Source organism: Medicago sativa, chromosome 8, assembly GCF_051527215.1.
Source record: "Medicago sativa cultivar Bolivia chromosome 8, Bolivia_mono, whole genome shotgun sequence".
NCBI lineage: Eukaryota > Viridiplantae > Streptophyta > Magnoliopsida > Fabales > Fabaceae > Medicago > Medicago sativa.
In genome coordinates, this window is record NC_140756.1 from 21,138,988 (window position 1) to 21,151,778 (window position 12,791).

General features: G+C 32.2%; 1 protein-coding gene and 1 pseudogene across 3 annotated transcripts; both read right to left on the reverse strand.

The window, feature by feature from the left end:
- Positions 1-2,027: 2,027 nt before the first annotated feature.
- On the reverse strand, positions 2,028-4,150 carry LOC146897759 (uncharacterized; annotated as a pseudogene).
- A 1,407-nt stretch (positions 4,151-5,557) lies between these two features.
- On the reverse strand, positions 5,558-11,821 carry LOC146897760 (serine/threonine-protein kinase BSK3-like). 3 transcript variants are annotated; one of them, XM_085739445.1, is made up of 12 exons: positions 11,686-11,821; positions 11,554-11,600; positions 10,605-10,800; positions 10,292-10,512; positions 9,435-9,570; positions 8,610-8,743; positions 8,431-8,536; positions 7,854-7,939; positions 7,524-7,712; positions 6,670-6,822; positions 6,456-6,569; positions 5,558-6,176 (listed from the first exon to the last, which is right to left on the reverse strand). In XM_085739445.1, exons 3-12 carry the CDS (start codon positions 10,684-10,686, stop codon positions 5,922-5,924), a joined length of 1,476 nt encoding a protein of 491 aa, XP_085595571.1. In that variant the 5' UTR covers positions 10,687-10,800; positions 11,554-11,600; positions 11,686-11,821; the 3' UTR covers positions 5,558-5,921. The 3 variants fall into 3 exon arrangements, with proteins under 3 accessions (XP_085595571.1, XP_085595570.1, XP_085595569.1); XM_085739444.1 differs by having other exon boundaries at positions 11,524-11,600; XM_085739443.1 differs by having other exon boundaries at positions 11,524-11,821.
- Between the last annotated feature and the right edge of the window lie 970 nt (positions 11,822-12,791).

Genomic DNA, 12,791 nt, shown 5'->3' on the forward strand with positions numbered 1-12,791 from the left:
CTTAAGCAAACTACATCATGGTGTATGTTTTAAAATTAAAAGTTTGAAAAAAATTGTTTTGTTGAGAATAAATTTATAATGAAAAATGACCTGAAAAAAATTAGTTATTTTTAATGATAGATTTTGTTAAAAGCATGTTTGCACAAATGTATTTTATTTTTACACATTTGTGTTAAAAATGATAGAAAAGAGTATAATACAAAAGAGTGGATGAAAAGAAATAATAGATTAAAGCAATAGCCAATTTTTACGATGTTCCTCATCTAAGTTCATAGTGGTAACTACTTTTTATAATTTATCAAAAAAATAATTAAAGATTGCAAAATTTAAGCGATTATTATGAAAAAGTTCAGATATTTGATAGATTGTAGATACATAAATGTAATAGAGATCATAATTTATAATCATTTTGTATTTATAACATATATAATATTTATACCATGACATGTATGATTAGGAGAATATTTAATACATGAAGAATTAAGAAGAATGATTTTTGTCATTCATGTAGTTGGTTGGTTGTTTCTATTGTTGGTTGATATACATGACTTCAAAAGTCATATTCAATACATGATAATGAAGAAAAATCAATTGTATATGATTTATCTAATATTCATTTTTTTAATTTAAACTTAATTATATATTACTTTTGTTTTCATCATTTCTTTAATAGAGTTTGTAATAGCTAGATTTCAAAATTAAAAGAAAATTTTCAATTTTAGATTAAGTTTAAAGTTAAAATTTGATAAACAGGATTCAAGTTAGATATCTAATTCGAACAATATTTGATATGTTTTACTTACTTGCCATTGAATTCAATTAGATTACTGGTCTTTTTTCCTTGAAATTCTGAGGGATAAGATCAAATCTTAAATTTCTATTAAGAACAAACTAATATTGATCGTATGAAACAATTTAAAGTTAAAGTATTCGAATGATTGTTTTTATACGAAAAATTGGTAGACACTTGTCTTCACCTTTATAAACTAAAATACAGTTTTTATTTGAGATACAATCTTCCATATTCAATTGAAAATATATGAATAAAAATGAATTGAACTTTTACTTCATGTTCTATATTATTAATATTTACATAAAAACTCTAAATTTAAACTATTTAAATATATTTTAGTTTTCATTTTTTAAATATATTATACTTAATTCATAAATAGAATAATATATTATACTTAATTCATAAATAGAAGTCTCATTTATCCTCTTCTCCAAATTCACAATTAAATATTATCATATCCAAATCAAGTAAAAAAAAGAAATAAGAAAATTAGAAAACTAAACTAACAAACACTATATCAATAAAAAAAAAAAAGTAGGGCTAGAATATTTGGTCAATCTAAGAGTTATAATATGAAAATAGAAACTTACTAAACAATTGTAACTAATTAACCAATTTATTCATTAAAAATTTTCATTAATACAATGAGTGAGTAAATAATCATAGTTGGGGAATATATAAAAAAAATAGTATTTTAAAGGTTGGTGCGACAAAGTCATTATAAAAACATAATAAAGACATTAGTAATTAATAAAAATGTAACTAATGAATAAATATTAAGGTTAAAGACATTAGTTTCCTAATAAAAATGAATAAAGGTCAAATACATTAGTTTATTAATAAAAATAGTAGTTTAAAACACACTTGAGTTGGTCTGGTGGTATTTACTTGGGATCTGGGAGTGTGCTCATCCACGTCTGGTGGTATTTACTTGGGATCTGGGAGTGTGCTCATCCACAAGATTTTCGGTTCGATTCTCCCCGGTGTCAATTTGGGTGGGATAATTTAGCTTTTAGCTTCTTTATAAAAAAAAATGTATTGGAGTTTATGATTCATAATAAACACAAAGAATGTGCGAAGCTGTTTAAGATGTGCCACATCATCACAATTCTAGCATATGGATAACTCAAGCTTAGTTTACAAAGATATACAGAAAGTAAAAGCAGAACAAAGTACCAACCTTAGTATGATATAATAAATAACATAGTAAAAGGGTATAAGAAGTAAGAAATAAGTTCTCTCAAAAAAAAAAAAAAAAAAGAAGAAGTAAGAAATAAGTAACATGTGTAAACAATTGGTAAGGTTTTTGTTTTATGAGCCAATAATATTTTCAACTGAGGCCTAACCTTGCAGTCTTCAATTTTGTTTGCGCTATCTCGAGTCGGCTAATTCTATCCTCAAGTTCTGCTATGCTTGCTTCAGATAAATAGCTATACCTTTCAGTTTGAGTCTCAGCTTGGCAGACATCGTCACTTGACATCCTTGCTTCCATGCTCCCATCTGCATCTTTAGACTGAACATCTTCCAAGACATGGTTACCATCCTCAGCTTCAGATATCAAAGGAGAAAGACCATCAACAGCAATATTTTTCTCAGCATTCAAACCATCTTCAACAGAATTTTCAGAGCTGGTAACAATATCAACAGAATTTTTCTCGGCATTCAAACCATCTTCAACATCGCCATCAGCAATGTCATCTCCCTTCCTAGCTTTTGAACTATAGTCACAAGACTTTCCAAAAGTAACAGTGCTAACAAGATTAGGAGGAGGAGATTCAAGCGGAATCTCCACATGAGCTGTACATGCTGATGAACTTGCACTTCTCTTCCACCACGTTGCATAACGTGTGGTAACACCGGCATCAAAAAATCTAGATGGAATGAATAAACTTGCATCAGATAACGGTCTGCAGTAATTTTTCCAAGCAATGGTTTCATTCTCATCAAATCTAGGCGCACAAGCTGGAACATCTTGATCCATTCCAAATTGCAGAGCAACTCTATGAGGAAGACATTGCTCAATAGACTCAAATCCAACTAGCTCGGAAACTCTCAAGGATATAACAAATGAGAGAATTTTTTTATCCAAATCCTCCTTCTTCTTCTTCTTTAGACCAATATCCAAATCCTTTTTAAGCGGTACCAAAGTTTCATCCTTTGGATAAAACATTCCAGACTTATCAGCAAATTGAACACATGGACGCCAAATAAAATCATCCTTAGCCGAATCTAATGCCAACTTCACATTATCAATTTTCAAGGGATTAACCAAATGCCACCTCATCAGTACATGGTCTCCAATGTTGATCAACTTGGGTTTTGGTTGCAAATTTTTGAACCTCTCCCAAACCCAAACTTGAACCAAGTAAAAGGGTGACTGTACATTAACCTCAAACATCAATGGAAATTTAACACCTTCTGTTTTCAAAGCAACAATTTCTCCCTTAAACGAACGCAAATCCCTATATAAGCAAGCCAAAACCGACGGTGCTAAAGCAATAGGTTTTCCTCTAGCAAGATGAACAGCAATAGGAAACAAAGAACTTTTGATCAACAAACTTTTATGAGGAAAAACAAAAATGGACAGCCATGCAGAAATGAATGCTTCATGTTCAATTTTACTACCTTTACCGATAAAAAATTCCATCCATAGTGAAGCTCTATCTAGGTGCACCTGTTTTTGTCTTGTAAAGTTCATTGCTTGCAGAGATCAAATTGTTTTCAACCTCTCTCATTTCAGGGGAAAACAGGATCACCAAAAAGAGAGAAACCCCCCAAAACTACAACATCCTCGAGAGTGATGGTCGCCTCACCGAAGGGAAACACAAAGGTATTGGTCTCAGGACACCATTTGTCGACAAGTTGAGATACCAAGTCTTGGTCTTTCATTATGTGACTCTTAGTACTCATTATAGCTTCAAAGATTCCAGCTTTTTTCCACACTGATTCATATTTAGGCTTAAGTTGATCAACCCAATCAACCCATTTGGTGGGGTTTGGATAGCGCCAACCACAGAACTGGATTTTCAAAGACCATTGTTTTGGTTCAACAACAGAACAAGAAGATGGTGGTGATGACTGATGATGATGATTGTTCCTTTGAAAGAAGAGGTTTGAGAAAGTGTGCATTTCTCAAAGTAGGTTCCTTTGCAGAAGCAGAAGCAGAAGAAGGTGAAAGTATGAAACTTTCCTTCACCTCCATGATAGTGTAATCTTCTTCCATTGATGGTTTGTTGAGAGTATTCATGAAAAAGCTTCAATCTTTAATGGATTTTGAAACTTGAAAGATGAAGAAAGTTAACAAAAATGGTTGGAAAAGATTTGGTTTTTTGTTTTTTTGAACAAGCCAAAATGAAATTATATTACGAAAACCATAGCAATCTTTCAGCACAAGGTGTGCCTAAAAGAGCACTACCAAAATACAAAGAACCAATGTCAGAATGAAACAAGCCTCCAGTGGTTAGCCAATGCCCAGACAAGCCATAGGACTTGACCACCACATCTGAGTTCCAAAAACAAAAGTGTTTTTTTTAGCTTTCAGCCACGCTAACGATAACAACTTAATTTTATCAAGCAATCTAGGAGCCTCAGATACAACATTTTTAAACAAACGATTGTTACGCTCATTCCAAACCACCCAGGCAGTCAAAAGCCAAATTAACTGAAGAAATGACCGCCTAGCTTTGCCAAAACCTGACATGCAAGTGAACTGCACGAAGTGATTAGAAATAATGTTGGAGTCAACCCCCCAGACAGCCTATCCAGCGCCTCACTTGCTCCCATAAAACCGCGAAACACGGGCAAGAAAGAAATAAATGATCTGTTGTTTCAATCATACCACACTCTGTCACACAAAGAGCATTGTTTAAGTGTAAGATACCTCTTGCTGCCAAATTTGCTCTCGTCGGTAGCCGATCCCTAATGAGACGCCAAGCAAAGATCGACACCTTCAAAGGAACCTAATGATGCCAAACCAAATCCAAAGCACTATCCATGTTGGAGTTGACATTCGCTGTTAATACCTCATAAGCACCTCGAACTGAATAGCCTCCTATAGGGTCAGGAAGCCAAACCCAAGAATCTGAAATATTAGGAAACAGAGAAACATCAAGTAGTAAAGCCCTACACTCCTCTAAGACATTCTCCTCCCACGCCCACAACCTCCGCCTCCAACACCACCCCTCCCCATCCTGCGACAACATGTTAGCCACAGTAATAAATTTGTCTACAGCTAATTCAAACAACCTCGGAAACCGCTCTCTAAGAGGCACCCCTCCACACCAACAGTGATACCAAAATAACGTATCAGAGGAGCAGTTAACGTTGGACCAAACAAACTTCCCACAAAAACACACACTAAGCTAATGTGTTTGTTGAAAACCCCAAATTATCCTCACTCGCCAAAATACTAGTTTTTGTCCTTGTATCTCAATAAGGTCCCACCAAAAACTATGGATATTTTTGCCTTACTTTTAAATTACACATTAGTTATTAGCAAAATAAAATAAAATTACCCATTAGTTAATATTTAAGTTTTTGTCAAAAAAATATATTTAAGTTAAACAATAGTAATATTAATTATTGCCAATTAAAATAACAAAATCAATTAGTGATATTCAATTATTTATTAGAGTTACATTTGAAAACAAGCTTATATTTAGGGATAAAATTATTTTCTAAACTTTTTATATTTACAAAGAGAGGTAGTGTATATTAAATTAAAAATAAATAATAAATAGACAAAATAGATGATAGGTTGGGAACTTAGAAAAGGCAACTCTTCCTTGACATTCCATCACAAAAAATACATTCACTCTTCACATTTTTTTAACCTTTCATAAATTAAACCAAAAATTTAATAAAATTTTGATTCATGCTCAATCAATCAAATAAAATCATATAGCTAAAATAAACATCCTAGCCGACCCAACAAAAAGGGGGAGGGGGTGTTGCCAACAACATTCATCCAATCATTGTTTCTTTAAAAAGTCTTCAAAAATAAAAAGAACATGCAATTTCTTTGAGGAGGTGAATCTATTAGATGAAATTTATAATCAAATGTTTCTTAGGGTAATTATCATCATGCAAGACACAATCAGCAACAAGTATTTGTCTCTGTACAAAGTCTTCACTTTTGTTTTGAAGTCGCGTTCCACTTCGATTCGAGTGTTGTGCCTTCTTTAAGTGCTGCTTGTGCTTCATTCTCCATACCAAGTGTTGCAAGTGCAACAGATTGAAGATATGATGCAATGTGCCATATTGGCGAAATAACTTGCGCTTGCATTGCATCATTTAGCCCTTCGTTAGCCATGTCGCTTATGAGATAACACAAACTGCGTCGTGCATAGACTGTTGGAGAAACCATTGTTCCAGCATCGATGAACTGCGTATAAACACAATCAAAGCTCATTAACTAAATTACTATGATTAGAAACTAAATCTAATCCAAATAAAATGACTGAATAGGATGGATCCATAAGGTGGTGATACCAAAATGATTCATGTGTAAATAATCTCTACCAACTATCTGATTAATTTGGTTTTAAAAAAATATTGACTAGAGGTCTAATTGTGATATGCATTTAACTGATCAGTATGTTAGAAACAAAAAATTGGTAAGCCAATTAAGATTAATCCAACTTATCAGTCGTAAGAACTGTACCTGTGTATAGCACTCGATTGCTTCTCTAAACTCTTTCTGTCGGAAAGCAGCATCCCCCTTTTTCTTGCAATTTAATATATCCTGCATTTGATCAGTCCACATATGGAATGATAACTGCAATATCAGAAAAGAGAATACATAAGTTACAATCTTCTCAAAACAAACTTGAAAGTTTTATGTAGAAATTCATTAAAATATGATTTAGATATAGAACCTCATTTGTAACTCCTTCATCATCTTTATAACCAATACTATCCAGAACTTCACGTATAGCAGTCAAGTCCTTTCTTGAACATGCTTCACCAAGTGGAGATAATGATGCAAAACTGGTGCTATGGGGTATACCCATCAATACATGTGAAGGAACCTAAGAACAAGTTTGTATCAATAAATTTTGTTACAACAAAGATAATCAAGTGTACACTTCCAAGTTTGTTTAACTACAATATGCTGTCATCATGTACGTAATGTATGCGAGTGCAAGGAAAAAAATGTGAATATAGGAAAGAGCCATGTTATTTTGACACAATGGAATAACAGTTTAGATAGTTAATGCAGTTCAAATACATGGTTAGTTAAGTTCGATTGATGATTAATGAAAATAACAAGCTTCACAACTCATTAATCACCGACTAAACACAAGTAATCACCATTTTGAATGTCATTAACGACGATTTTCTGTATATTTGATCATAGTATATATATTTGAACACAATTTGGATGGTTAATGGATATAATGTATATTCGAATACCTTAAATCGTGGCATATGACGTTCAAAATTGTGGTTAATTACGTTCAGTGGATGGTGAATGTGTTGTGACTTGAGACACTGACACCCCACTGAATATAATCAACTGCAATTGCATTGCGTTAACCATGCAAATTGTTATCGAAATTTACTATCAAATTTGTGTCAAAATATCATTTCGATATAGGAATTATGCAAATAAACCTAATAAAAGATATGAATCCCATTCTACCCCTGCCTTAACTCTACAAAAGAATCTAAGCAGCAAGTATTTCAAACAGGATATTTTAACCTAACTACGTAATTATAATGAGCCAACCTCGGTTTCTTTCTGAAGAGGAGCCAAAGCAGCCACCAATGATTTAGGATTAGGCCTTTCTCTAGGTTCATACTGTAAACATCGAGATGCCAAGCGTACCAGCTCAGTTCCGTCATTGTCAGAAAATTGTCCTTCCAAACAAGAATCTGTCAACATCTGAAGATTTCTGTCCCGGATCAAATCGAGGGCCTGCATCAAGTTCTCCAATAATTAGATATGCACAGGTTTATAGCTTACCAAAAACTTAAAATATTACAGATATTCAAATTCATATATAATATAAAATATCACTTTTAAGTGTTAACTTTGATCCCTACAAGAATGACTTACATGACTCGGGGGGATATGCTTTCCACTGAGAAGGTCAAGTAAAAGAGTGCCAAAGCTATATATTACACTTTCTGGTGTTACTCTCCCTACATAAAATGGAAGATATACAAGAAATTATGTGTTGCTCAAATCTTACAAAATATGAATGAACATATAAAAAGCAATACAAATTAACTAAATCAGCATTTTAGTCTTTGAAATTGTAAGGTCGGTCAATTTAGTCCCTCAAATTTACAAAATGGTAAGTCATTCCCTTGTATTGAACATCGGCCAATTTAGTCCTTTTACCAAGTTTAGCACCACAATTTTAAAGGTTTTATGCTTATCTTGATGCAACAAGAAATTATTCTATCAATATCATTGATTTTGATGGATGTTAACTAAAGAAACATTTTTTGTTGATGGACTAAATTGATTGATGTTCTTCAATTGAAGGGACTAATTTGCTATTTCCTAAATTTGAGGATCGGAAAATATGATTTACTAAATACAACTTTTCAATAGAATATTAAAAATTGCAAAACATATGTTAGAAATACAAAACTAACAATAGCCATTATATATGGCAACGGCATACCAGTTCGGAGATATTCTGGAGGGGTAAATGCCAAATTTGTGCTATAACTTTTCCCATCCCTGCTATTTTTCATAAGTCCAAAAGTAGAAAGCCTAGGATTACCATCCTGCAAAAATTCTAACATGTTTTATATCATTCTAATTATTTAGATGAATGCAAAGGTTGGCACAAAAACTCACCTCATCAAAGAGAACTCTATATGCATTGAGATCGTGATATAGAGCACGCCCTTTGCCTGTGCAGTACTCTAGAGCTTGTGCAAGATGCAGAACAACCCTTAGTCGCATCGCCCATTTCATAGGTTGTGATTCCCCTGATACAGAAACATGAATACAATACTTCACACCAAATAAACTCAAGGGTCTGGTTGATGTATATAAAGCATCACTTTAATAACATAATCATTATGACAATATATTGTAGAAAACATGACACTGGAAGAGACAAAACGCAACATCATGAAACAAGGTTTGGTAATTTGACATGCTAAGTTGTTGGCAATTTGACGCTTAAAAGAATGTTTTTTAAAAGCAATATTGAAACAAGGTTTGCTCAACCAAATCTTATGAATCAAATGTCCTCCAAGATCGAAAGTGAACATATAGTAAGGCTAAAATCTGATACACTTAATCAGTTTATTCCTTTCAGAGAGAGAAGAATACTTCCACACTAGTTAAACTAAGAATTATATAATTGCTTTATAAAATCGGTTTTAACATATAAACAAAAAAAAAAAAAAAAATTGAACTATCATATAAAACATAGTCATGTAATATGTGATTGTAGTTGAATAGTTTAGAATGACGGACTCACATTACACAATGGGGATGTAGAAATATATACACAGACAACCTCTCAAAATAAGGATGAATAAGAAACTAAGGACACTGTCTCAACAATAATGAATCGAGAATGCAATCCTAATTATGACTAAAATCAACAATTGCAAAATGCTTTCATAGCACCCTTTCTGTTGTTATTTGAGAAATGAAAAGAGCACTTACAATGGAAAAGGTGTTTTGCAAGTGTTTCATTTGGCATATATTCTGCCACAAGCAACCTCTCATCTCCTTCGCAACAACAACCAAGCAAGTTTGCCAACCTTTGGTTACGAAGCTGGCCAACTGCTTTTGCTTCCTCCTGCAGTTGTGAAACATAATTGTTTTGATCAATTGAAAGTGCAAAGAAAGAGGGAAAGGAAGGTGTCTAGCAAATCTGGATGCACCGCTATCTTCATAGCAATAATGAAACTTAACCATTTAGATACAACAATGTAGAGCAACAGACACATTTTCATGTTCCATATACGCAAACTGACCAAGACAACATGGGAAGAATGTACATGCTAGCCAATTGTTTGAGAAACTGACTACTGCATAGAAGGAATTCAGACCTGTTTTGATTGGCTTATCTGAGTTAATCTGGTGGCATAAGCACTTGTGAGCTCTTTGAGATAGCTTTTGGAAACAGCTTATGACATGTCCATAAGCTGTTTTCAAGTTATTTTCATAATCTCTACAGGATAGCTTATGAAAACAGCTTATAATTTATATGTAGATAATTTGACTTTATTTTATCTTTTGTTATAAAAATAGCTTATGCATAAGCACTTATACGATAATAAACACTTAATTAATTTGTTTATCCAAATAGAACCTTAAAGAAAACATTATTAGGTTAGGATATCACTATCACAGATGGTCCAGTGTCACATATCTACATTTTTACCATATTACCATATATTTGAATGCATTACAAAGAATGAAAATAACATCTGTTTTCACAATGCATGGTTATTGGCAGAAGAACTTAAACCTAAGAGTGCAGTTGAATAAATCTTGGTGGAAGAAGGAACATTTACCAAAAACTGCCGAGTATCAGGCCAAGCATTTCTATTAAACCGTTTAACAGCAATTCTCATTTGATTTTCCAGCTTCCCTTTATAAACAACATTTGGAGCTTTCTCTCCATGCTCAGATACAATATTCTCGACAGCAAAACCAGATGTTGCATTCTTAAGTTGCTCGAGTGTAAACTCACGGAACGTAGGCCAGTTACTAACCTCACTTCTATCATCATTTTCTGGAAGAAAAAAAATATTAAATAAACATATATCAGAAAATTCCTTATCAAATACCAACAAAATCACCAGAATATGATATGAATCTACCTACCAGCATCTGGAGTTTCCAGAACCGACGCCTTAACTTGCGAATTCACACAACATGGAACGAGTCTCGAGCACTGAATCCCCATTTCGATTTACGAAAATCAAACTTGAAAGTAACGAAAAACCTCTTCCACTTTCAATGATGTGCCTTGATCAATCTTATGATCAATCTTATGAACCGACAAATGATACTTTCATGCCTGGCATCATTAAAATGTTTGAGTTAGAACTACAAGCTTAATCACCTCAAAATCTCAGTCTAAGTGAAGCTATAAAAGGGTAAGCTAACATCAACAATTTTGATCTTAATCCAAACTATTTTATCAACATGGTCTTTGATTAGTACTACCAAATACCAAACAATCAAAAACACAATAATAATGGATTATGCACTTAATCCTCAAAAGTTATCACAACTCACTAGCATCATGAACCTAGTACAAGAAAAAAAGTAGCTTAAAAAAACACAACAATCAATAAAACACAGAATCTAAAAGTACTTTTTTAGTTGATCTCATGTTCTTACAACCAAAACTAATGACAACAACAACCCTTATTTAGATGCTATTAGTACTATGAGTTATGACAACCTAACTTCTAGCATCTTAGCATTTAAAGCAAAACAACATTAAACTTAAAGATGTACTAACATCAATTCCTCCAAATATTTATTGAAAGTGTAAAACATAAACACACACACATACAAGATTTATACCTTCATATATATCATACCCTACCTACTATCATCTTAGCAGTTAGCACCATCACCTATCTTTTTTTTTCATCAAATTCTCTTTTTTCAAATTTCAAAGTCAACTTATTTAACTTCAAGTAAAGAAATGCAACTCAACTTAACACAACTCAAAAGTCTTCATTTTTCATTGTTTTTACAAATTGACTAGAATGTTGAGTAAAGTAACAACCTTTTCAACAACCTCAAAAAGCTACTTCACCTTTAAACTTGTTCCAATGACAGAGGAAAAAGTGGAACAATCTGAACCTGAAAAATATAAAAAAAAAAAAAAAATGTCTTTTTTTTTTCTTGATAAAATCAATAGCTTTTACAAGATCCACATTTTGAATACCATTTACAAAGATATTTGTAAAGTTAGAATCTTTAGAAGAATTGAAGCAAAACCCAGAAAGAGTTTGAGCTAAGAAGATGAATTGAGAGAGAGAAAGTGAAGATCTGTGTGAGAAGAAGAAGAATGTGAAAAGGGTGATGAATGATAGAGCATGTGTTTGGTTTTTCTAACATTTTCATTTTTTGGCTTTTTTTGTTTTTTTATTTAATTATTAAAAAAAGGAAAATAAAGTGAATTATTACCGACATGTCATGAGTGCATGTTATGAGTATGTAGATTCAAAGATCTGTCTGTAATCAAAAATGTTGTTTTAATTATTTTTTTTATTAATGATTTGTTGGCACAACACATTTTCTTGCCGGTTATTTTTTATTTTGAGATATATAAATTTTGGATTTTCTTTATTGTTTTAAAATTTTATAAAGTTATCTTAAAAATTGAGGTTGGAATCCGACTATGAGCTGCACCAATTTTTAATATATTATTAAGATAGATTTTACTTATAGACTTGCATGCGAATGATATCTGGTTCACACAAAAAAAATTATAAGCTATCTAACTAATTGTAATACAGGTGATAGAAAATTACTATATTTTTACGAATTGGCTTGTCTAAATCTAAAGAAAGTAACATAGTTATTAAAGTAAGAAAATCAATATTTTTTTGACAAAAAGTAAGAAAATCAACACTTGATATTTTAACTATTATGATTTGTATTGCAAAAAGAAAAAATATTACCATATATTATGAACTTATGATGTCCATTTAATATCAATAATTTATTTATGGGAAATGCTAACCGGTGCCCCGGGGCACTGGTTAAGGATATGAAAAAAGAAATTATATAGTAGTTAATGTATTGAAATTGTATAATTAATTTATCATAAAGTCAAAAACAGTTTCCTTTTATGGTAATAATTCTCTTTTATGGTATGCTTAATCACTGCCCCGGGGCACCGGTTAGCAGGACCCTTTATTTATTTATCCGGTTAGCAGGACCCTTTATTTATTTATCAATAGTTGGTATTACTCCTTATACTTTTTATGTAAATTGATACTTTATTGCGATCAACTCAAAGATCAAGCAATCCAATTATCCAAAACA